The sequence below is a fragment of the Acomys russatus genome, chromosome 30, assembly GCF_903995435.1.
Source record: "Acomys russatus chromosome 30, mAcoRus1.1, whole genome shotgun sequence".
Classification (NCBI taxonomy): domain Eukaryota; kingdom Metazoa; phylum Chordata; class Mammalia; order Rodentia; family Muridae; genus Acomys; species Acomys russatus.
In genome coordinates this window covers 19973762-19996906 of record NC_067166.1, presented here as the reverse complement: position 1 = coordinate 19996906, position 23145 = coordinate 19973762, and the positions used below count along the sequence as shown (strand labels likewise).

Genomic DNA, 23145 nt, shown 5'->3' with positions numbered 1-23145 from the left:
AAAAAGAAACTCCAAGAAGGGAAAAATGTGCAACTTCAAGTGTCTGAGAGAAGAAATAATAATCCCAAAGAAATAGGGGTTTGTATAATCAGAACGATGCGCTGAAGGGAAGCACGGGGCAGGAAGAGAGATACAAGGAGGAAAGGCAGAGGGGCAGAATCCATGACCAGAGGGGCCGGGAACAGAATCCTGAATAGGGTTTGGGCCAGTGGAGAGGGCAGATTAAAAGCTCCTTCCATGCGTTCTCAGCAGAGAGGATGAGCTTAACTCTTAATAGGCAGGACTTAAGGCCAATGTTAGAAAATATCCTCGTATAAGGATTTTGAGGGGAAAAAATGTACAAACTCCATTTCTAAAAATATTAAGAAGTAATAAAGATAAACGCCACGCTTCAGTGGCAGCTTAAGCCAAGCCTGGCTGCGAGGATGATCCGCCCAGTAGCGGCTACAGCTCTGTTCGGTTTCCTCTGATCCAATAGCCTCTTCACCGTCGTATCGTTTCGAGAGATTTCCTTCGAAGCCTTTGGTATTTAGTGGGTTTATCTGTCCCGAATCATCTTTAAGTCTAGTCCACCTTCCTGACCAGCGTGCCATGGTCTCCTTCACAGTGTTTCCTATAACTCTTCAAGGGCAAGATCCTGACCTTTCTCTCTGAGTCCCGGCCCAGCACTGCGTCCCATACATAAGCAAGACTTAATCAACAGCCCGAGCAACGTCCACTTATAGAAAGAAAGACAAAGATAGAGTAAAGAAACTTTAGCAATGTCCAACTTGCGCGGTTTGTTTCCTGCCTTCACACATAGGGGGCTGCAGGGATGGGCAGATAGAGATGAGAGAGGAGGAGGAGGACGAGGAGGAGGAGGACGAGGAGGAGGGAGAAAGATCCATTTTACATGCCAATTTGGCAGGGTCAAGGGATGTCTGGGCGGCTGGAAAAGCGTTATTTCTCAGTCTGCCTCTGAGGATGCCTACAGATATGTCAGCATGTGGCACTATAGTCTGAGTAGTCTTACAAGGCACTGGATTTCATCACACCCTTGGTGACTCCCACAGAACAAAGAAAAGGAGGAAGGGTGACTACACTGTTTTTGGTTTGTTTTTGTTTTTTAGAGACAGGGTTTCTTTGTGTATCCCTGGCTGTCCTGGACTCGCTTTGTAGACCAGGCCGGACTCAAACTCACAGCGACCCGCCTGCCTCTGCCTCCCGAGTGCTGGGATTAAAGGCGAGCGCCACCACGCCCGGCAAGAACGACTAGAACTGACCTCAGTCTCAACCTGTGTCCCCCTAAAAATCTTCACCCCCATTCTCGGACATCAAACTCAAGCTGAGAGCTACACTATCACACTGCCTGCTCCCACTCATCCTTGTAATGCCTTCTGCATCTGGCACCAGCCTTTTCCTGGGGAGCAGGAGCCACGCCTTAGTCCCTCCTTCCTGTGTGTGACTTAGCACTTTATAATAGGCAGCATGTTGGTTTGCTTTTGATAGTGCTGGCGGTCTGGGTCCTTTTTAAATTAGTAAATGTTTCAAAGAAAAGGGGTAACTGAAGAACATAGGGTCTCACATTTTGCCGTCTTTGGACTTAAATCACTTTAAAATGCAATTAAACACAACAATTAAAAACACAGACTGCAGCCCTTTTTTTCTCCGACAGCTTAGCGAGACTGCAGTGGTCGTCGCCATGCTGCCCAAGGACAAAGAGAAGAAGAAAGATGCTGGAGAGTTGGCCAAAAAAAGACAAAGACCCAGTAAATAAGTCTGGTTGCAAGGCCAAAAAGAAGAAGTGGTCCAGAGGCAAAGTTCGTGACAACCTCAACAATCTAGTCCTGTTTGACAAAGCCACATCCGACAAACTCTGTAAGGAAGTTCCCAACTATAAGCTTGTTGCTCCAGCTGTGGTCTCCGAGAGACGGAAGATTCAAGGGTTCTTGGCCAGGGCAGCCCTTCAGGAGCTACTTAGTAAAAGATTTATCAAGCTGCTTCCAAAGCACAGAGCCCAAGTAATTTACACAAGAAACACAGAGGGTGGAGATGCCCCAGCTGCTGGTGACAATGCATGAGCAGGTTGAATCAGCTGTACGTTTGGGAAAATAAAACTTTATTAAATCAAAACAAAAAACAACAACAAAATAAAACCACAGACTGTACCTCAAGTTCCCACTTGAGTCGTTCTTACATTTCCTCTTCCTCCTTCCTCCTCTAGAGGAAATCATTACTGGGTATGTGTCATCTTTCCCACGTGTTTCCTATACTTGTATAATTTATGTCCAACTACATAAGCAATATCGCTTTAGTTTCCTTTTTTTTTTTTTCCATGCGCTCTACCACACCATATTGTCAAATGTGAAATGTCCCCCACAGGCGTATGTATTGGAACACTCGGCCTCCAGCTGCTGCTGTTCTAGAATGTTGTAACGCAGGGGTTCTTGACCTTCCTAAAGCTGCGACCCCTTAAATACAATTTATTTATTTTCATGTTGTGGTGACTCCTCCCCAACCAGAAAATTATTTTCATTGTTACTTCATAACTATAATTTTGCTACTATAAATATCTGATATAGAGATAGTCTTAGGCGACCCGAGGGGTCACGACCCACTGCTGCTGGAGGGCCTCAGGATGCAAAGCCTCCTGGGAGGAAGTGAGTCACTAGGGTAGGCTTTGAAGTTTTATACCCTGGTCCTACGTCTTGCCTACTCTTTGCTTTCTGACTTTGGACACGATGTGGCCAACCACCTCATGGCCCTACAACCATGTCTTCTAACCTGTGATTGACTATGTCTCTTCAAACTGTAAGCCAAAATAAACCCTTCCTCCTTTAAGCTGCTTCTGTCAGGTATTTCATCAGAGCAATGGGAAATTAAATATGCCATGCATATTTTGATTTTTTTCTCAGTATTTGGGTTTCATATAGATAAATCACTCTTTTTTTCTTTTCTTTTCTTTTTTTTTTTTTTTTTTTTTTTTTTTTTTTTTTTTTTTTTTTTTTTTTTTGGTTTTTCGAGACAGGGTTTCTCTGTGTAGCCTTGGTTGTTCTGGACTCACTTTGTAGACCAGGTGGGCCTCAAACTCACAGCCATCCACCTGCCTCTACCTCTCAAGTGCTGGGATTAAAGGCATGCACCACCATGCCCAGCTAGATAGATCACTCTTTATTATAACTTCTTCTGATTTTTTTTTTCACCATATCAAGAAAACCAGTTTATCTGGGCAAAGTGCAGCACACCTTTAATCCCAGCACTTGGGAGACAGAAGCAGGTGGATCTCTGTGAGTTTGAGGCCAGCCTGATCTACAGAGTGATCCCAGGACAGCTAAGGCTACAACAGAGGTGGGGGAGCCAGTTTATTTGTCCCTTTCGTACTGAGGTCATGTCTTCTGTTTTTCTGTGAACAACTATGAACTTGTCTTTTTCCATAAATGTATATTATGTTCTCAAGTGTGGACCTCCAAATGTGTGACTGCAAGGTATACACAGTCACATTTAACAAGCATCACCCAAGTTGGTCCCAAGGTGATCACAGCAGTTTATACCATGGCAGCAAAACAAAAGAGCTTCCCTATGCCCTTTGCCACATCTAGTGGCATCAGGGTGACTAGATTTTGAGAAGCTGGTGCGTAGTAAGTAATTTCTGTAGCTTCTATTTCCTTCACGATTGCTAGGCACTGTTTTATCTTCATCAGCTTCTGAGGGTTCCCTTGTCTATGAATTTGTCTCTTTTCCCAGTAGTTTGCCACTTTTCACGTTACCTCCCAGGATAGCTGGAACTAAGTAGAGAAACCATGTCAACAAAGCAAAACAAAAACATTACTCTACAAAGGTTCCTTACATTTTTCAATTGTTATTCTATACAAATATTTTCATATATTAATAGTCTATACCAATATTACATTCTATACAAATATTTTCTCCTAGCTAATGCTTGTTATTTAATTTTGCTTACAATATGTTCTCTCACACAATTGTCATAAGACTGAGACCACCAAGTAGGTCAATCTTTTTCTTGATGATTGGTGCATTTAAGTCATTTTTGTACCTTTGTCTAAAGTCAGGTTTCTAAATCAATATTCTTTTACATGTGCTAAAATCAACTAAGTCTTAAAATCTTCCTTATTAGGTAGGGTGACTCAACCTCCCAGTACTCAGGAGGCAGAGACAAGTGAGTTTCTGTGAGTTTGAGGTCAGCCTGGTCTACATAATAAATTCTAAGCCATCCAGAACTACATAATGATACCCTGTCTCCAAAACAAACAACAGCAAAGCAAAAATAAAATAAAACAAACAAACAAAAATCCCTTTTTATGATTATGACTCTTGAGTCATTACAATGCATAATAGAAAGGAGGGTTTGGACTAGAAAGTAAGGGGAGCTTATGAGTGCCTCGATGGAGACACACATCTTTAATCCAGCTCTTGGGAGGCAGCGGCAAGTGGATCTCTGAGTTCAAGGCCAGCCTGATCTACAGAGCAAGTTCTGGAACATCCAGGGCTACACAGAAACCCTTTCTTGAAAAACCTAAGAAAGAAAGGAAGGAAGGAAAGGAGGAAGGGAGGAATGGAGGAAGGAAGGAAGAAGGGCACACATTCCCACCAGCACTAAAGGATTACACTCCCCGGCACAGCCCTCCCAGGCTCCCTGGATTCCCAAGTCCTAAGTCTCTGGCCAAGTCCTGGTCAGATTCTTGACCATTATAAAGAAGTTGAGATTTAAAAACAACAAATAAGCAGCCTACATGAGACAGGTGCAATACTGGGTGTATACCACATAGAATTCTGATACAGAAAGAACCTACAGAAACCAAGGAAAAAACCTCCCCAATGAACACCATTCCATCCCCTGAAAACCACTGTGTCTAACACCTGAGAGGTGAGTGTGTGCTCTGATTCCAGAAGGCAGTGGAAAGACTAGTTACAGGTTTACTTTTCCTGCACTGCTGGGGCGCGCCTCTTTAAAGCAAGGAGTTCAGCTTCTGCAAGTTCAATTTCATCCACAAATGGTAAGGCCAAGCTGCTTACATCACAGTGTTAACAAGGAGCTGGGGGAAACGTCTTGCATAGGTTACTTTTGTAGCTTTGATTTCTCCAGAGTGATTTACCAACAAAGATAAAGTGCTGTGGGGCTGGAGAGGTGGCTCAGCGGTTAAGAGCACTGGCTGCTCTTCCAGAGGTTCTGGGTTCAAATCCCAACACCGCATAGTGGCTCATAACCATCTGTAATGGGATCTGATTCCCTCTTCTGGTATGTGTGGAAACAGAACACTTGTATACATAAAAATAGATGGATGGATAGATGGATGGATGGATGGATGGATGGATGGATGGACAGACATACAGATAAAGTGCTGTGAAGACAACACACTTCTTGAACCATCCAGAGAACCACAGAACTACTTCAGAGATACCATTCATATCCTCATCTATCTGTCACAGCTGTGAAACAGTACATTTTGAAGAGGACCCAGTAGCCAGAGAATTGTATAGTATTTCAAGGTATGATGGCTTTGATATTAACATATCCCCCACAGACTCAAACATTTGCACACTTGGTCCCTACCAGGTGCCACTGTTTTTGAGAAGCTATTGGAACTTTAGGAGGCGGGACTTAGTTGGAGGAAGTGGGGCACTGGTAGGCAGACATTGATAGTGATAGCCAATCCCTACATCCAGCCAATGTCTGTCTACTTCCTGATCAGCCAGGATGTTAGCAAGCAACCTCACACTCCAGCTGCCACCATATGCCGGCCCCACCATGATAGACTGGACCCTACAACATAGATCCAAAAGAAAACTTTCCTCTTCAGCTGTTTCTCATGTGACATTTGACTGCACTATGTCTTAGCTTGGGTTTCTAGTGCTGTGGAGAGACACCATGACCATGGCAACTCACAACAAAACAAAACAAAACAAAACAAGGAAAAAAGAAAGACAAGGCCTGGCGTGGTGGCACACACCTTTAATCCCAACACTCAGGGAGGCAGAGGCAGGCGAATTGCTGCGAGTTCAAGCCCAGCCTGATCTACAAAGTTAGTCCAGGACAGCCAGGGCTATACAGAGAGACCCTGTCTCAAAAAACCAAAAACAAAGAAAAAAAAAAGAAAGAAAGGAAGAAAGACAGACAGACAAGTGACTAAAATACCGTGTGTCCTGGACAGTCACATAAGCAGATGTCCCCTAAGTCCCGCTGGTGAGAAAACAGTGCTTTCTTGGATAAGAGAGAAGAGATGGGGCCTCATTGGGAAGCAAATACGAACGATTGCAAGGTACAGTAGTAATGTTTTAGTTCGTAGTGTTTTAAGAGCAAGAGTTCTGTGGATGTTGGCCATGTATCATTTCCCTATTCACGCGGCATCTCCCGTGTACTCCGAAGAAACTCAGCCACCTGGTCAATAAGAGGTCCCAGCAGTACAGCTTTTTCCAAACACATGAGGGCGACTAGAAGGCCAAGGGGGATTATGCTATGTCGGAGGCAGGTTCTTAAGTAAAACTCAGCCATGAGAACATTGGCATCTCATCCTGTAGCAAGTGCCTTCAGACTGAGTTTCTTCGAGAGCTAGAGTCTTTTAGTGGGCCCTAGAGAGACTGGGTTTATACATATAAACAGACACACAGACACACACACACACTTTTTTGGGAGAGGGTTTCATGCCAGGGTTTCTGTGTGTAGCTCTAGCTGTCCTGGAACTCACTCTAGTTGTTGGCTGGTGACTGGCCTCGAACTCAGATATCTGCCTGCCTCTGCCTCCCAAGTGCTGGGATTGAAGGCGTGCACCATCACGCCTGGCAGATTTTTATATTTTTAAGGACACTGAAATTCGCTTTGAATGTAAGCAAAGCACGACTTCACCTTAGCCCTTAGGATGGGGCTAGTCCTATGAGTTGCCAGGTATTTTTCTTTAAGGCTCTGCTGTCTAATTTCACTGGGCTACAATCAGCATAACTTTCTGTCTGTGCTTATTGTCAGTCTTTGGTTCGGTCATGTTCCATGTATGTGTCTTTCCTGTCTCTTTATGTGTAAGCCAACCTAAAAGGGCATCTCAGGACAATTGACACAGACTGATTAAAACTGTATTAGGATTCTCTGAGTGTAGTCTACCTTCCGTAAATCTGTCTCTCCCAATTTAGAATCAGTCATCCTTTTCCTCTGGAGAAAGGTGTGGACTTTCCTATGACTTGTCTGGAATAAACTAACTTGATGGCTGCTAGAATCTTCTCCCTGGTTAAGGAAGGCTTCCTCCATTCTCCATGCTAGAGCAGCGGCTCTCAACCTTCCTAACACTGTGACCCTTGATACAGTTCCTCATGCTGCGGTGACCCCCCAACCATAACATGATTTGCATCGCTAATTTATAACTGTACTTGTGCTACTGTTATGAATCATAATATATATATTTGATTTGTTTGAGTTTTTGTTTTTTTAACAAAGCCTCAGTCATTCCATTTTACCAATAAAGACTCAGGAGGCAGATGCTGGCCTGAAAGCCTGCTAGCTCAGAGAGGCAGAGAAAGAACCCAGCTGACCTTCCTCCTCAGACAACATCCCCAAAGGGAAAGCTCCTTCCCCACACCCACACAGTCTCAAAGAAAAAAAAAACCTCAAACTGAGTGTCCCTCCCTTCTACTTCTTGTGGTTCTCTCTGTCCATCTAACTTCCTCCTACTATTGTCCCCCTTTGTTCACTCCCTGTCACCTGGTTGCTTGCTCTACCTCTTGACCTGTGGTTGACTTTATAGATCCTGTTTACAATATTCAAGCAGAAAGCTCTTGGATTAAAGATGTGTGCTGGCCGGGCGCCGTGGCGCATGCCTATAATCCCAGCACTTTGGGAGGCAGAGGCAGGCGGATCTCTGTGAGTTCAAAGCCAGCCTGGTCTACAAAGTGAGTGAGTCCAGGGCAGTCAAGGCTACACAGAGAGACCCTGTCTCGGCTTGGGGGGAGAAAGGGAGAGATGTGTGCTAGGGATGAGCCACATCACAACTAGAAACAGGTTTTTCCAGTAAACAACATAATCCCGAGGTTCACAGTGTGATCAAATATCCTGCAACAAATATCTGCTATGCAGGATATCTGATACGCAACCCATAAAGGGGTCTCTCCACCCGTAGATTGAGAACCACTGTTCTATGTGGTAGGGCCTCAGGGATGCTGAGGAATATCAAGCAAGAAGAATAATATTCCTGGGATTGCTTGAAACACTGTGGCATTATTTTGGTTGATAAGTCCTGCTTTTCACACACACACACACACACACACACACACACACACACACACACACACACACACCCCTAGAACATGAGGGCTCAGCTAGAGCACTGCAGATGGAGTTACAAGACTTGGGAAGCCAGCTTCCTCACCCGTGCTAGCCAGAGCTCTGCGTGCTCAGTGTCACAGGCTGCTGGAGGACAACTGAGCCACTCCCTCAGTGCACACAACAACCCTTGGGCCAAGATCAGCGCTCAGTCACGTTCCCTCCGCGCTTCTTCTCCTCCCACCCTGAGCCGATTCTTGACAGCCGCTCTTGTACAGAAGACAACTCCCTCCTCCTGCTCCCTCTCCGCCCACTCAAGCTTTTACGATCCGGCTCTCAGGCCTCTGGGCAACTGCTCTGCTGGACTCTCTGATCTCATTTTCTGGAATGCCAACACTGACTCCAAACATCCCCTTACGTCAATTAATTACATAATCGTAATCAAATGCTTAGTGGCCCTCAGGGGCCTGTAAAATAATTTTAAAACCTTAGGCTACACATTCAGACATGTTGCAAATCAAGCCACTGGGCCCTGATTCAGATCCTCCTCTGGTGTGGAGCCCCCTGTACTTCTACTGGAATAGAGTTTTTCATTTCATCTTGTGATCTCGTGCCTTCGTGTAGTTGTTCGTTCTTGCCCTCCCACTCCCTCCCTCGAGCCAACTGACAGAAGACCGTGTCGTACAATGGTTGGAAGTTCCAGCTTTCGTGTCTAACCGACCTCCATTTATTTCATGCTTTCAGACATCTGAGGCACATGACCTTGGATAACTTTTATACTAATCAGCATGCTTAACTGGGACACTGCTTTTGTTGCTTTTTGTTCGCTTGGTTTGATTTGGGTTTGGGTTTTTTTGTTGTTTTGTTTTTGTTTGTTTGTTTTGTTTTGAGAGAGAGGGTTTCTCTGTGTAACCTCCTATGTGGACCAGGCTGGCCTGGAACTCACAGAGATCCCCCTGCCTCTGCCTCTGCCTCTGCATGTGCCACCATGGCACCTTTAATCCCAGCACTTGGGAGGCAGAGGCAGGCAGATATCTTGTGTATTGAAGGCCAGCCTGGTCTACAAAGTGAGTCCAGGACAGCCAAGGCTACATAGAGGAACACTGTATCTAAAAACAAACAAATTAACAAAAAGGTGAGAGCCACCACTGCCTCCCCTACCCCCTCCCACAACCCCACACTCCTTTAGCTAAGATATTCAATATAGTAAAAAGAAAAAAGATCCATTTTGCTCGCATTACATTTCACATCCAATTATAATAAACATTGATTTGGAGGCTTTAATTCCTTTTTAGTTGATTCTTTTTTTTTTTTACTATAAAATGTGCTTTTTACTATAAAATGTGAACCAGAGCTCAAAAACTTAAAATTTTCTTGTGTGTTTTATCCCAATACCTTTTTCTGTTCTCTATGAAATTACATCAGACTCACAAGGAACCTCGTCAGGGACTGACAGCCTTGTGCCCAGTGTCAAAGCTAATCCCTTTATTATGTCCTTACTCTGCACAAAGTTAATCTAATTTCTTGAGTACATGCTCTCAGGTCATCTAAGAACAGTGACCCAGCTTTCAGATTAGCCAAAGCAGGGTACAGGCGACTCCCAGATAAGAGCTGCTCTCTCAGACCAGGGGAGGTTAGGGGAGCCACGCGTGGGGATCCAGGGGACGAAGGAGAAAGAAACTGACCTCAGGCAGAAAATGTCAATCAGGAGCTAGGAGTGTGTTTTTTATACCCTCCCAACCATGAAAGGACTAAACTGCTCTCCACAGCACAGAGGGCTCTGCTCAATTCTGTCCTTTTCCGTTCTTTGCCAAGTCAGGAAAGAGCAGTTCAGATCCTTCCATCTGCAAGGCTTGGAAAGGCATTTCCATCAAATGCTGTGTCTCTCCCTGCCTCAGACCCCAGAGTCCTGTGATCAGAAACTGTGTCGTCCTCTGCCATTCCACTCCCTCTTCCAACTACCTCATGCTCTTTTCCCTCCCTTCATGCTTCCCACGTTGCCCTTACAACTCTCAATCCAGTGGAGTTCGTGTCTTTTAAAGACAGACTCCCCAGTACATCCGCGGCTGGCAGGGCGAGTTTCTGTTTTAGGTTAATGCTAGATTAATGTTTTGTTATTGTGAATTTATCTCTCATTGTCTTCTGATGACCTTGAGCCATTACTAGATCCTATAACTTAAGAAGTACTTTAACCTCAGAATAGCAGTGGTGTACAACCCATGCCCCGAATAGGAATAGCATAATAGCCAGGCGTGGTGGCGCACGCCTTTAATCCCAGCACTCGGGAGGCAGAGGCATGTGGATCGCTGGGAGTTCGAGGCCAGCCTGATCTACAAAGCAAGCCCAGGACAGCCAAGGCTACACAGAGAAACCCTGTCATCCCCTCCCCCGCCCAGAAAAAGATAGCATAGTGGAACATGTAGAGAGAGCCTGGAGGAGAGCCATCCTGGACTTCGGACTCAAAGCTAGAGAGTTTGAAGAAGCATCTTTGGAGCCACGAGGAGCCTCTGGTATGCTGGCCATCAGTCTGGTCCGTATGCTGTGCATCTTGCACCAAGCACCAGACTTCATCTAAGACCTGGAGAACGGGGCAGAAAAGAAGCAAGCAAAGGTGATGTCTGGGTGTGCGTGGTCAAAAGGATCCCAATGGCTGCAGTGCTTGAGCTAGCAGTGCAGTAACGTTCCTGAAGGGCATCCTGGTGCAAGGTGTTTTTCCCTTCCTCCAGCCCGTCTGGAGCAGGAAGTGCAGAGAAGCAGAAGACAAACCCACAGTACACACATCCATAGTTTAAATGTCTTACTAACTGGTAAAAAGAGAATTTAAGTTAGCCCCGAATTAGCCATGAAGTTTATAAGAGTGCTTTCCTTGCTCATAGCCTATTGTTTCAGGCTTTTAAGCTTTTTTATTTTACCTAGAATAATGTATTTCACCCTTCCTTCTCCCCACCCAAAGACCGACTAAGAGAGTCAAATGACCCAAACGTATAGAGATCAAAAAGTCACCTTTCTCACGGATCAGTCTTGCAAAGAAGAGCCTATAGGTATGGGACAAGTGTTTCCTGATGTAGCACAGAACTAAACGGAATGGGAGCAAGCTGCCCGTAGTCAGAGAACGCAGAAGAGCTGACACAGGCCTGTGTACCCTGCCGCCCCTCCTCAGTCAAGTAAGGCATTTGTCCTGGGAGTAAGTGACAGGGGAAAAGAGGCCAGGAGTGTTACTCCAGTGGAAACTACAACACAGATTGATGGGGAAGAGGAAATAAATGCGCTCTGCCCAGTAGTTATTCTAAGTAGCAGCAAATAAAGCTGTTCTATAATTAAGCAAACTGAGTGATTATATCTGGAGTCTGTAGGTGAAATTAGCAAGCACCGACTAAAGATCCATCACGCCAAGCAGAGTGGAAACAGTGGCTTCTTTGAGGGGGCGGGGCCATGGTGGAGACAAACAGTGAGCAAGACGGCACGCACTTTTGCACACAAGGCCTGCTAGCTTCAGAAATGAGAGCTAGGGGCTGGAGAGATGGGTAAGCAGTTTAGAGCACTGGTTGCTTTTCCAGAGGGCATGTGTTTGATTTCCAGCACATACAGGGAAGCTCCAAATACCTGTAACTCCAGTTCCAGGGCATGTAGTGTCCTCTTCTCCTCTTCTGGCCTCCTTGGGCACCAGGGGCATGCCTGTGGTGCACAGACACACATGCCAGCAAACACCCACACAAATAAACACTTTTAATTTAAAAAAAAAAAAAGAAACTTAGAGCTGGCCTAAGGTTATCCCTCATAACAGCACCTCCCCTCCTTCTATATTTAAGTAGGCAAAATGGAGGAGAAATCGCCTTCTAGAAGCTATACCCAGCCTTCTTCGCCTTCCCCTGTTGAGAAACTCATTTTGAAGGACATTTAATGGGACTATTAATAGCAGTGGCCATCGTGAATAATTGAAATGCTCTTGAGTCATTGTCATAGTTACTTCTATTTTTTTTTTTTTTTTAACTCAGGGGTAGATTTGATTAGGAAAGCATATGAAAATTTCCTAAATGAATACCGGCATGACACATGGCAGGAATGACCCTACCAAAGGTCTTCTAGCTAATGGCAGGAAGTAGGGTATCAAGTACCAGCCAGCTATGGATTTAAACCTATAAAACCTGCAAGGACGACATCATCATTATAAAAGGTCAATGAACACAGTTCACGCCTAATCTAAACAATAAAAGATGGTAGTTTTCGGGCAGTGGTGGCTCACGCCTTTAATCCCAAGCACGTGGGAGGCAGAGGCAGGAGGCAGGAGGATTGCTGTGAGTTCGAAGCCAGCCTGGTTTACAAAGCGAGTTCAGGACAGTCAAGGCTAACACAGAGAAACCCTGTCTTGGAAAAAAAAAAAAAAAAAGGATGGCAGTTTTGAATTCTTCATTTGTACATGCTTGCTCCTAAGGAACCAATACCAGCAAAACTAACTGGGCTTCTCTTTTTGAGGGGAGAATGTGAACACAATCTCCCAGCACCAAAAGCTAGGTAGTTAATATTCTCACACTTGGAGTCAGCGCATGTGACATGTGATAAGGAAGACTTGCCCTGGGGAAAGTGCTTTGTTGCTTTACCGTGGTAGTTAAGTATTAGGCTTTATCATCTAATCATCGGTGCCAAATATGGCAGGCGGTGGTGGCGCACGCCTTTGATCCCAGCACTCAGGAGGCAGAGGCAGGTGGATCTCTGTGAGTTCAAGGCCAGCCTGGTCTACAGAGCGAGTTCCAGGATAGCCAAGGCTACACAGAGAAACCCTGTTGTGGGGGGTGGGGGGAGTAGCGTGTCAAAGTCCCAAATATGTTTTCTTTTTTAATGTTATGTTTCTGTGTGTATGTGAGAGACAGAGACAGACAGAAAAAACAGAAGAACAGAGACAAACAGAGAGACGAAGAGAGAGACACAAATGAGAGAGAGAGTATTCTTTTTAATGTCTATATATAGTAAGAGGGAAATTGGGTTGGATTTTTTTTTGTTTGTTTGTTTGGTTGGTTGGTTTTTTGTTTTGTTTTTGTGTTTGCTTTTGTTTTAACTTAAATATGATTTCGTATTTTCCCTCCTTCCCTTTCCTTTCCCCAAGCCCTCGTATGACCTCACTCCACATCAAGCTCATGACCTCTTTGTATTACTGTCACACAATGTACAAATAGGATCCGTTGAGTCCCGTTTTAGTGTTGCTTGTAAGTATATGATTTCAGGGTTGACCTCTTAATACTGGATAGCCAGTTAGAGGCTGGATCCCAATTCTTAAAACCAGATACAAATAGTTATTTGTATTACCAAGCAATCACTTTCTATTTGCAATGGCTTGCTTATTTGTTTGGTTATTAAATGAATTCATACATGTTTTTATGCGTAATGACCTCCACCACAACCACATGTTTTGTTTTCTATTGTACCAACTGCCTGCTTTGACAAGCCTTTGTCTAATTCTGATTAAATTGTACAGGATGTCTGCAAATTGCTATGGGGGTGGGGGAGCAGAAAACCTGAGCTTCTTTTCTGCTTAAAGTTGGCCTTGCAATACTCTCCCACTCTGAGGAAAGCCTGAAGGGTGCCAATTTATCCTTAGCAACAGGCCAGCACTGTTGCTAAGTGTTTGTGACATAGGAAAAGTAAGTACCAATCAGAGAGAAGCACTGGGAATGTGACTGTGACTCATCACTACAAATAGGGCTACCTCCCCCATCCTCAGTCCCTTCTTTCTCCGTTCCCGACAAGGAGAGCAACATCTACAATGGCCAAGTCCATCAAGAGAAGATCCCAGTCCATCAGAAAACAACTAAACCCAATGTCTAGAAAGCAGTCGAATTGCTCTAGCATCAATTTTGGCCATAGAAATTACTCACTCTACATAAACAGGGTCTTGAAGGAGGTCGTCCCCAAGAGAGGCATATCATCTCCTACTGTGGACGTCGTCAACATCCTGATCAACGACATCTCTGAACGCATCGCTACAGAAGCCTGCCAGATGATGTACAACAGGAAACGCTGTACCCTCACCCCAGGAGATATCCAGCAGGCCGTGCAGCTGCTGCTGCCTAAGAAGCTGGCGAAGTTTGCCGTGACTTTTGGAACAGAAGCAGTCCACAGATTCGTCCACTCCTGAGCTCCATGTACAAGCCTAATAGAAACTTCGGGAAAATAAATCAAACTGACCATCTCCTGTGTTATGTGCACTCTCCTTTTTTATTTTGTTTTGTTTCACATGGATGGATGTTTTGCCTGGTGCCTGGGGACACCTGGGGAAGCTGGGGAGAGCACCTGGGGGGCTGCCTGGGGAAGCCAGAAGAGGACATTGGGGCTCCTGGATCTGTAGTTACAGGTAGTTGGAGCCTCCGTGTGGTTGCTGGGAATCGAACCCAGATCCTCTGGAAGAGGAGCCAGTGCTCTTAACAACTGAACCAGCTCTGTAGTCCCCATTCTTCCACTTAATTAATTAAGTTTAGTTTTTAATCTTTATGTTTCATTTGTTTGGTTTGGTTCAGTTTTGAGACAGGGTCTCACTACGTAGCTCCTGGTTAGCTGGAAATCTGTTGTGTAGACCAGAGCCACTATTTTGACCACTTTATTAAGATTAAGATCTTTATAAAAGTTGTGAAGCTTTTTCCCAAGTCCACCTCCCTAACATACACACACACACACACACACACACACACACACACACCTTGCCTGAGCATGCATGCCCATTTCTTTTTTATTTTTTCTTTTTTTCGGGGGGGGGGAGGTTCGACACAGGGTTTCTCTGTGTAGCCTTGACTGTCCTAGACTCCTTTTGTAGACCAAGCTGGCCTGGAACTTACAGCAATCCACCTGCCTCTGCCTCCCGAGTGCTGGGATTAATGATGTGTGCCACCACAGCCTGGCAAACTTCCTTTTCTTTGAGGGGGGGGAAGGGATTTCCAGTCAGGGTCTCTCTGTGTAGCCTTGGCTGTCCTGGACTCACTTTGTAGACCAGGCTGGCCTCGAACTCACAGTGATCCTCCTGCTTCTGCCTCCCGGCATGCCCATTTCTTTTTCATTGTCCTTTCCTGTCTACGTATCTCTCAGCCCCCAGTTTCATTCTGCTTGTGTTAGCAGCATAGGTTCACATCACATGCATTTCTTATTTTGTTGTTGTTTTTCGAGACAGGGTTTCTCTGTGTAGCCTTGGCCATCCTGGACTCACTTTGTAGACCAGGCTGGCCTCAAACTCACAGCGATCCGCCTGCCTCTGCCTCCCGAGTGCTGGGATTAAAGGCGTGCGCCACCACGCCCAGCTCGCATCACATGCATTTCTAAGGTTCCTACCTGTGGATACCTCTGGATTACTCACACTCCTGCTCTATTGAGGACTGTATACTGTGACCATACCACAATTCCTTATGTACACCCTCTCTGATAGAGGTCTAGAGTGCTTCTGTTTTGCCTGCATGTACACCTGCACACCAGAAGAGGGCACCAGATCTCATTATAGACGGTTGCAAGCCACCATGTGCTTGCTGAGAATTGAACTCAGGACCTTCAGAAAAGCAGTCTGTGCTCTTAACCTCTGAGCCATCTCTCCAGCCCTCTGCCCCCACCCCTTTTTTTGTTTGCTTTTGTTTTTGTCTTTAGTTTTTCAAATCGGGATTCTCTGTGTAATCTTGGCTCTCCTGGACTTTGTAGACCAGGCTGGCCTTGAACTTGCATCAATCCTCCTGCCTCTGCCAGGATTAAAGGTGTACATCACCATGCCTGGCTTTAAAAAAAGATACATTTACTATCTATACAATGTTCTGCCTGCATGTAACACCCACAGGCCAGAAGAGGGTGCAGATCTCATTACAAATGGTTTTGAACCACCAAGTGGTTGCTGGGAATTGAACTCAGGGCCTTTGGAAGAGCAGCCAGTGCTCTTAACCTCTGAGCCATCTCTCCAGCCAGAGTGCTTCTGTTTCTTACTAATACAGCTGCCACAGTAGCAGAAACACACAGCATTTGGTACATGATCCACCCTATAGATATTCATTTGTTGAGCACCACAAAACCCTGTAAAATTTAAATAATTGTCCCCAGACTACGGAAGACGAAAACAGGCACTGAGAAGTAACCACAGGCCAGAGGTTACACCGGTGTAAGTGGCAGGACTGGGTTTGACAGCGTACCGGATCTGCCAGAGATACTAGGCCACACGATGCCAACAGTCTCCGACAAGCTGAATTCTCAGAGAGAGGGCCTTTTCCCTGTCTCTTGCCTGGGATTCACCCTGTTTCTCCTGGGTTCATTGGCTTCTGAATCTAAGGTCTCAGAGTCTCCAAAAATACTTGAACAGGCGCTACTCGGCTTCTCTGAGTAGACAGAAGTGATGAGGGACTTAAAGCTTAAGGGATCTACCAAGGAGCCCAGCTCAATAAACTCATAGCTGGAATCACCGCAGAGGCAGGGACAGACGAATCTTTGTGAGTTCGAGGCCAGGCTGGACTACAAAGCAAGCCCAGGACAGCCGAGGCTCTGTTACACAGAGAAACCCTGTCTCAACAAACAGAACAAAGACCAGACTCCCACATAGAAGAGAAGTTTGCCAAACGCAAACAATGCTGCCCGCTCTGTTGAGTTTAGGCCAGCAGGTTCTCGAAGCCTGAAACCTTCGGTCAGTTCACAGAAAAAGTGGATAGTCGACCTTTCAAATCATGGGAATAAGGTGAGTAATTGCAAAGAACGTTTCATAACTCAGGCAGTAGTCTCGTTACAGGAAATTTCCCTTTAAGATAGAGGTATGAAGTTTGGGTGAGTTGCACATATTCCCTCTATATCGGCATGTGTTTTAAAGCATTTAAACAGAGAGCCGGGCGTGGTGGCGCACACCTTTAATCCCAGCACTTGGGAGGCAGAGGCAGGCGGATCGCTGTGAGTTTGAGGCCAGCCTGGTCTACAAAGCAAGTCTAGGACAGCCAAGGCTACACAGAGAAACCCTGTCTCAAAAAACCAAAGGGAAAAAAAAAGGCATTTGAACAGAATAGAATTTCAAACTAAGATCAATATTCCTAGGGGGAGAAAAAAAAAACCCTCGAAATACAATTGTTTTCAGGTCTAAATTATATAAATGCATATGTGTAAAAAAAAATACCTACTTTTTGGAATACTTAAAGTTTTTTTTAAAAACATGTAGAATATATGCAAATTTTCATTAGGTGCCTTAGTGGCTGCTGTACAGTGTTGCCACCATCCACCTCTAGAACTTTGTGCCTCTCTGAACCTGGACCATTAAACAATAACTCCTATTCTTTCCTGGCCCCAACAAACACACTCCATTTCTTGTCCCTATGCATCTGACTCCTCCAGGTCCATACGTAAGTGAAGTTATGCACTAGTTCCTTTTCGATGACTGCCGTATTGCTGTGTAATGTCCTCTGGTGCATCTATGTTGAGAATAGCAGAATTTCATTTTAAAAACTAGATTAAAATTCCTTGTATGCATCTGACACACTCTCTGCTCATTTACTGGCAGATGATTACACGTCCTTTGTCTTTCAGCCACTGCAAACGGTGCTGCTATGGACATGTATACAGATATCTACCAATGGATCTGCTCCCAGTGCTTTACAGAGTACCCTTGAAAACAAAACCAGGGGCAGGTTTGCTAAAGAGACGCTTGCTATTAATCAAGCACGACTGCCTGAATCCAGTCCCTAGGACCCACAATCCCTGATAGTTAAGACAGTGAGGACACAAGTCTCTTATGGCTGAACCTCCCTTCTAGGCACGGCTGCCCTACATAGACATAAGAGAAATAAAATCTAACTTATTTATGCCTTTATCATCTTGAATTAGCATCGTTCATACTCTAACTTAATTCTAACACAGACATCCAGAAGACTGCTGACGACCACACAATGTAGTTAGCCTCAAGATGATTGCAGACTTATTAAATAAAAGCATATTAACCCAGAAATGGAGGCTGGTGGCTTGGGTAGGGCCAGATGATGATGTGGCAAAATGAAGTCTCGTGTCACTTAGCAGCCCTCTTCTCAGGGATACACAGTGCAGATGGCACGAGCCTGCTTCTTGTTAGTCTGCTGGACATAGGATGTGATTTTGAAAGAATATTGGAAGTACAAAGATATTAGTAGATTCAAAGATGATAGGAATCGATTTTCTTATAAGTCAACAGCACCAACAAATACGGATTTTTGTGGTCTTTTGTATATGTATATGTCACACACCAACAAGCAAAAAAACAATGCTGATTTTTGTTCTGTTCTGTTTGTTTGTTTTTCGAGACAGGGTTTCTCTGTGTTAGCCCTGGTTGGCCTAGAGCCTAGACTCACTTTGTAGAGCAGGCTGGCCTCGAACTCACAGACATCTGTATACCTCTGCCTCTGCCTCCCAAGTGCTGTGATTAAAGGCGTGAGCCAACACACCCAGCCCAATTAGAGTCTTACAGACTCAGTTCCTGAGAAAAATTCCACTGGCGTAGCTGGCAGCACCCGTTAAACAGCAAACCAGCAATTCAGCAAAGGTGACTGCAACCGAAGCTGCCGGAACCCGGAGCAGCGGCCAGAACCCAGAACCTCGGAGCGTTCTCTGGAGTGCTTCTCTCTAGAAGTGTCTCGAAGTGAAGCGATGAGCAGCCAAACAATAGGAAACAATGCCAAGACCAAAAGCCAGCCCCTTTGTTTAGAGTCCATACTAGGATGTTTCTCAGCTGGCAAAGACCAAGCCCCTGAGGCAGTTCCTCTTCTAGTGGATAAACAGCTGCTCTCTCATAAGTCTGTTTCCCATCCTTACACTTGGGATCAAAACAAATACATATCTATAGCCATTACAGACATAGAATACAGGAACAACATAATCAATATTCTATTCAACAGCAACAAATGGAACAGTTCAAGTATTCACAGCACTTTCACTCAAGCTAGACCAACTCTTAGTTCATAAAATCCCAACAACTGCGCCCGCGCGCGCGCTTGTGTGTGTGCGCGCGCGCGCGCGCGCCTATGTGCAGGTCCATGAAGAAATCATCACAACTAGAGGCAACTCCCCAAGTGTTGTGGGGGCCTCTAAGATGAGGCAGTGAGTTGTCACATGGTCTGGGACTTTACTTTCAGCATTACGTATGTCTCTAACCATAAGCTGCAAGCCACGAAGAAACAGGAACCTTGTGTCGCCCACTTGCTACCCGTTGCTAGAGAGCTCATTTTGAGTTGCCTGGAGGAGGTAGGTTTTTTTTTTTGTTTCGTTTTGTTTTGTTTTGATATTTATTTATTTATTTAAACAGGGTTTCTCTGTGTAACCTTGGCTGTCCTGGACTCGCTTTGTAGACCAGGCTGGCTTTGAACTCACTGCAATCCGCCTGCCTCTGCCTCCCCAGGGCTGGGATTAAAGGCATGCCCCAGCTCCGCCAAGGCAGGACTTTGTAAAGGGTGCAGTCCTCGGGCAGAAAGAATGAAGGGGAATCAGAGGATGGAAAGCAAATGCGGGAAATTGTGAGGACCACGGTGATGTTTCTCCGCGACAGCATGGACACCAGGGCTTCCCCTTGGCCATGGAGCCATGCAGAACACTCCGGAACAAGCTAATATATACACGGAGGGACAGCTGGAACAGCCTATCTGCTGACTCGTATCTGCTCGAGCCATCCTTACCCCCCACTTCCTGCTTTTCCTGTTGCTATAACCAAAGAACCAATTTACAGGAAGCAGGATTTACATTTCCTCTAGCTTAAGGATATAGTCCATCACGAACGTGAAGGCATGGTGACAGGGGTGGCCTGAGGCTGCGGTGGTGGGGAGCGAGGGCAGCTGGTTCACGTCTCTGCAATGACAACTCTTAGCCGCTTTGTCCCTTTCTTCCCTCTCCTTTTCGTTTATTCTGGGACCCTAGCCCAGGGATTTGTAACCACCCACACAGGGCGACGGTCTTCTCTCCTCTGGAAGCACCGTAACAGACACAGCCAAGGAGTTTTGTTCGAATCAAGTTGACGCTGGATTAACCGCCCCACCTACTGATTGGAATTTGGCCCATGAGGAAGTTTATTCCTGGAACACCTGTGCCCTGGGGCGGGGGAGGGGGGGGGGCGGCAAAGGAAGCTAGAAAGTCTGAGAGCTAGCCTTGGGTAAGAGAAAAATGTTCAGGGCCACATAAGCCGATGGACTCCAGACCGCAAACGGGCGTCCACCCCACAGCCTACCAAAGTCGAGTCACCTGAGGCTCTCAAGGTCAGTAAGGTTGAAGGGCTGCAGTGCGGGTGGACCGATCTCCTCTGTGCTCAGAGAAGAGATGTAAGTACAGTTTCAAACGAGGTTCTCGCCGGCGTGGCTCGCTCAGCTTTTCCTCCTTGTGTCTTAGGGTTGCAGTGCTGTGATAGACACGGGGACCAAAAGCAACTGGGAAAAAAAAAACCAGGCTTTGTTTCGGCTTCCAGTTGTAGTGCGTCGTGAAGAGGAAGTCAGTGTCGGAGCTCCAGGCAGGAATGAAGCAAACCCTTCCCTTCCCAAATTGTTTTAGTCACCGTGTTTTTATCACAGCAACAGACACCCTAAGACACACTTAAAATGAGAAACAAATTTAAATAAATTAACTAATAAAACTAAGGCTCAGGGCTGGAGAGATGGCTCAGAGGTTAAGAGCACCGCCTGCTCTTCCAAAGGTCCTGAGTTCAATTCCCAGCAACCACATGGTAGCTCACAACCATCTATAATGTAACCTGGTGCCCTCTTCTGGCCTGCAGGTAAACAAGCAGACAACACCGTATACATAATAATAAAATAAATCTTTAAAAAAAAAAAAAAAACTAAGGCTCAGTGCCAGCCAGTGGTGGCACATGCCTTTAAAGCCAGCACTTGGGAGGCAGAGGCAGGCGGATCACTGGGAGTTCGAGGCCAGCCTGGTCTACAAAGCGAGTCCAGCATAGTCAAGGCTACACAGAGAGACCCTGTCTCGAAACTCCCCCCCCCAAAAGACTCAGAACCATTAACTATCTGCTGGAATCACAGGCTAGTAACTATATCCTTAGTTTTAGACCTAACTAATTACCTTGGACCAAATTGCCTTACATTTGAAAAGGAAAATAAAACACAGGTGTAGGCTAGAAACTGGGAACTGAAAGGCTGCGTGGGTTAGAAACTAAGGACACCTCCTCTCCACATCTGTCGCTATTTGTGGCCTCCCTTGCCAATGACTTCACTGTCCCCGAGTGGCTCTAAGGCTGCAGGAAGAAGGTCAACTCCCTCCACAAATAACTCACAACACTTCTACCTTTATCTTTTTCAGGAGGATCTTGTCACGATCACACATGAGCTTAACTGCCAGCGAGGCTTCACAGTCCCGTCTAACACAGAATGCTGGCCCTAGGGAGCAACATCGGGGTGTGCGAGCGCGCGCGCGCATGCGTGTGTGTGTGTGTGTGTGTGTGTGTGTGTGTGTGTGTGTGTGTGTGCACGCGCGTGTGTGTGTGTGTGTGTGTGCACGTGTGTGTGTGGAGCAGACCCTTGCACGGTGGGAAGAGGGTAGCCTAACCGTAACTATACTAATAACAATATTTTATTTCATCCAGCTGCTCAAAGACATTCACGGCAGGGCATCCCAGCACCGTAAATGGACACAAGGGCAAATTTTCTATCTGTAGAGCATTTTAATGTGAAATCAATTCAGATGCTTTTGTAACAAGGATAATGGAAATAGATTGGCTATACAGGAAAAAAAAAAAAAAAAACCAAGAGAGAGAAAATCAAGTTTCGTACTATGCTGAAATCCCAGTATTCCTCTTATCTGGCAGTTGGCTTTTGTCCTCAAGCTGTGGTGGCTGGCCACATCTGATAAGGAGTTCCTTTGCATTCCGGTCATCTGTACTCTCACAATGCAGACTGCTTCAATCCAGTTTGCGATGCCCTCCTCTTCCGTTTAACTATATTCATGTTCACAAGTAAGATCGGCTCAAATGTCAAAGGGACATGTTACCAAAAATGATATTTCACTTCTATACCTTCAAAATACTGCTGAGATATTTGTAAATGCTAATTTACCTAATTTTAAAAATATTTATTTATTTATTATTATGTCTAGAGTGTTCTTCCTGCATATACACCCGCTGGCCAAAAGAGGGCATCAGATCACACTACAGACGGTTGTGAACCACTGTATGGTTGCTGGGAATTGAACTATGGACCTTTGCAAGAGCAGGTGGCGCTCTTAACCACTGAGCCATCTCTCCAGGCCCTGACCTACTTCTAAAACCTTGAAAATATGTGACTTTTGCAAACAAAAATTAAGATACTTGATGCATTCTTGTGTAGACCTGTTCTTATAAATATATCTTTGTTTTCAACAGTAATTTTTTTTTGTTGTTTTGTTTTTTTTTGTTTTTCGAGACAGGGTCTCTCTGTGTAGCCTTGGTTGTCCTGGACTCATTTTGTAGACCACGCTGGCCTCGAACTCACAGCAATCCATCTGCCTCTGCCTCCCGAGTACTGGCATTAAAGGCATGCGCCGCCACGCCCAACAGTCCTCCAGTTTTCTAAGTGCAACCTTCTTTCTGGTAACCCCACCTACATCCTCATAAAAGCAGGGGCTCTTGCCTGTGGAATGGTGGCATGAGAAATAACAACAACCCCCAGGTTCCGGGTCTAGGGAGCTCCCTCTGCGTTATAGTTCTGTTCGTCACACAGCAGCTCCGTTCACCCCTTACCATGAGTCCCAGAACTGTTTCCGGTCTCCCAGCTTCACGTTCAGAGAAGTGGCAAAGACACAGACCCTTCGGCTGATGCCCCAAGTCACTTCCGGGAAGGGGTAGTCCTTTCAAATAAGGCTTCGCTAGCCAGCTAAGGCAATCAGCTAGGAGTTGGCGTACCTTCGCTATGATAGTGACTTTCTCAGAGACATGGTCTAAACACAAGGGGAGTCCCCTCCTACCTCCCATGAAT

The 23145-nt window shown here is 45.5% G+C and overlaps 1 protein-coding gene and 1 pseudogene across 1 annotated transcript; both read left to right on the top strand.

Annotated features, from left to right (window-relative positions):
• The first annotated feature begins 1681 nt into the window (after window positions 1–1681).
• LOC127212356 (40S ribosomal protein S25-like) lies at window positions 1682–2060 on the top strand (annotated as a pseudogene).
• An 11720-nt stretch (window positions 2061–13780) lies between these two features.
• LOC127212357 (histone H2B variant L1-like) lies at window positions 13781–14471 on the top strand. Its single transcript, XM_051172463.1, has 2 exons — window positions 13781–13878; window positions 13985–14471. Exon 2 carries the CDS (start codon window positions 14001–14003, stop codon window positions 14370–14372), a length of 372 nt encoding a protein of 123 aa, XP_051028420.1. The 5' UTR covers window positions 13781–13878; window positions 13985–14000; the 3' UTR covers window positions 14373–14471.
• The last annotated feature ends 8674 nt before the right edge of the window (window positions 14472–23145 follow it).

Bases quoted from the DNA above. Each gene is read 5' to 3' on its own strand.
- LOC127212357 (XM_051172463.1), top strand. From the start codon at position 14,001: ATGGCCAAGTCCATCAAGAGAAGATCCCAGTCCATCAGAAAACAACTA.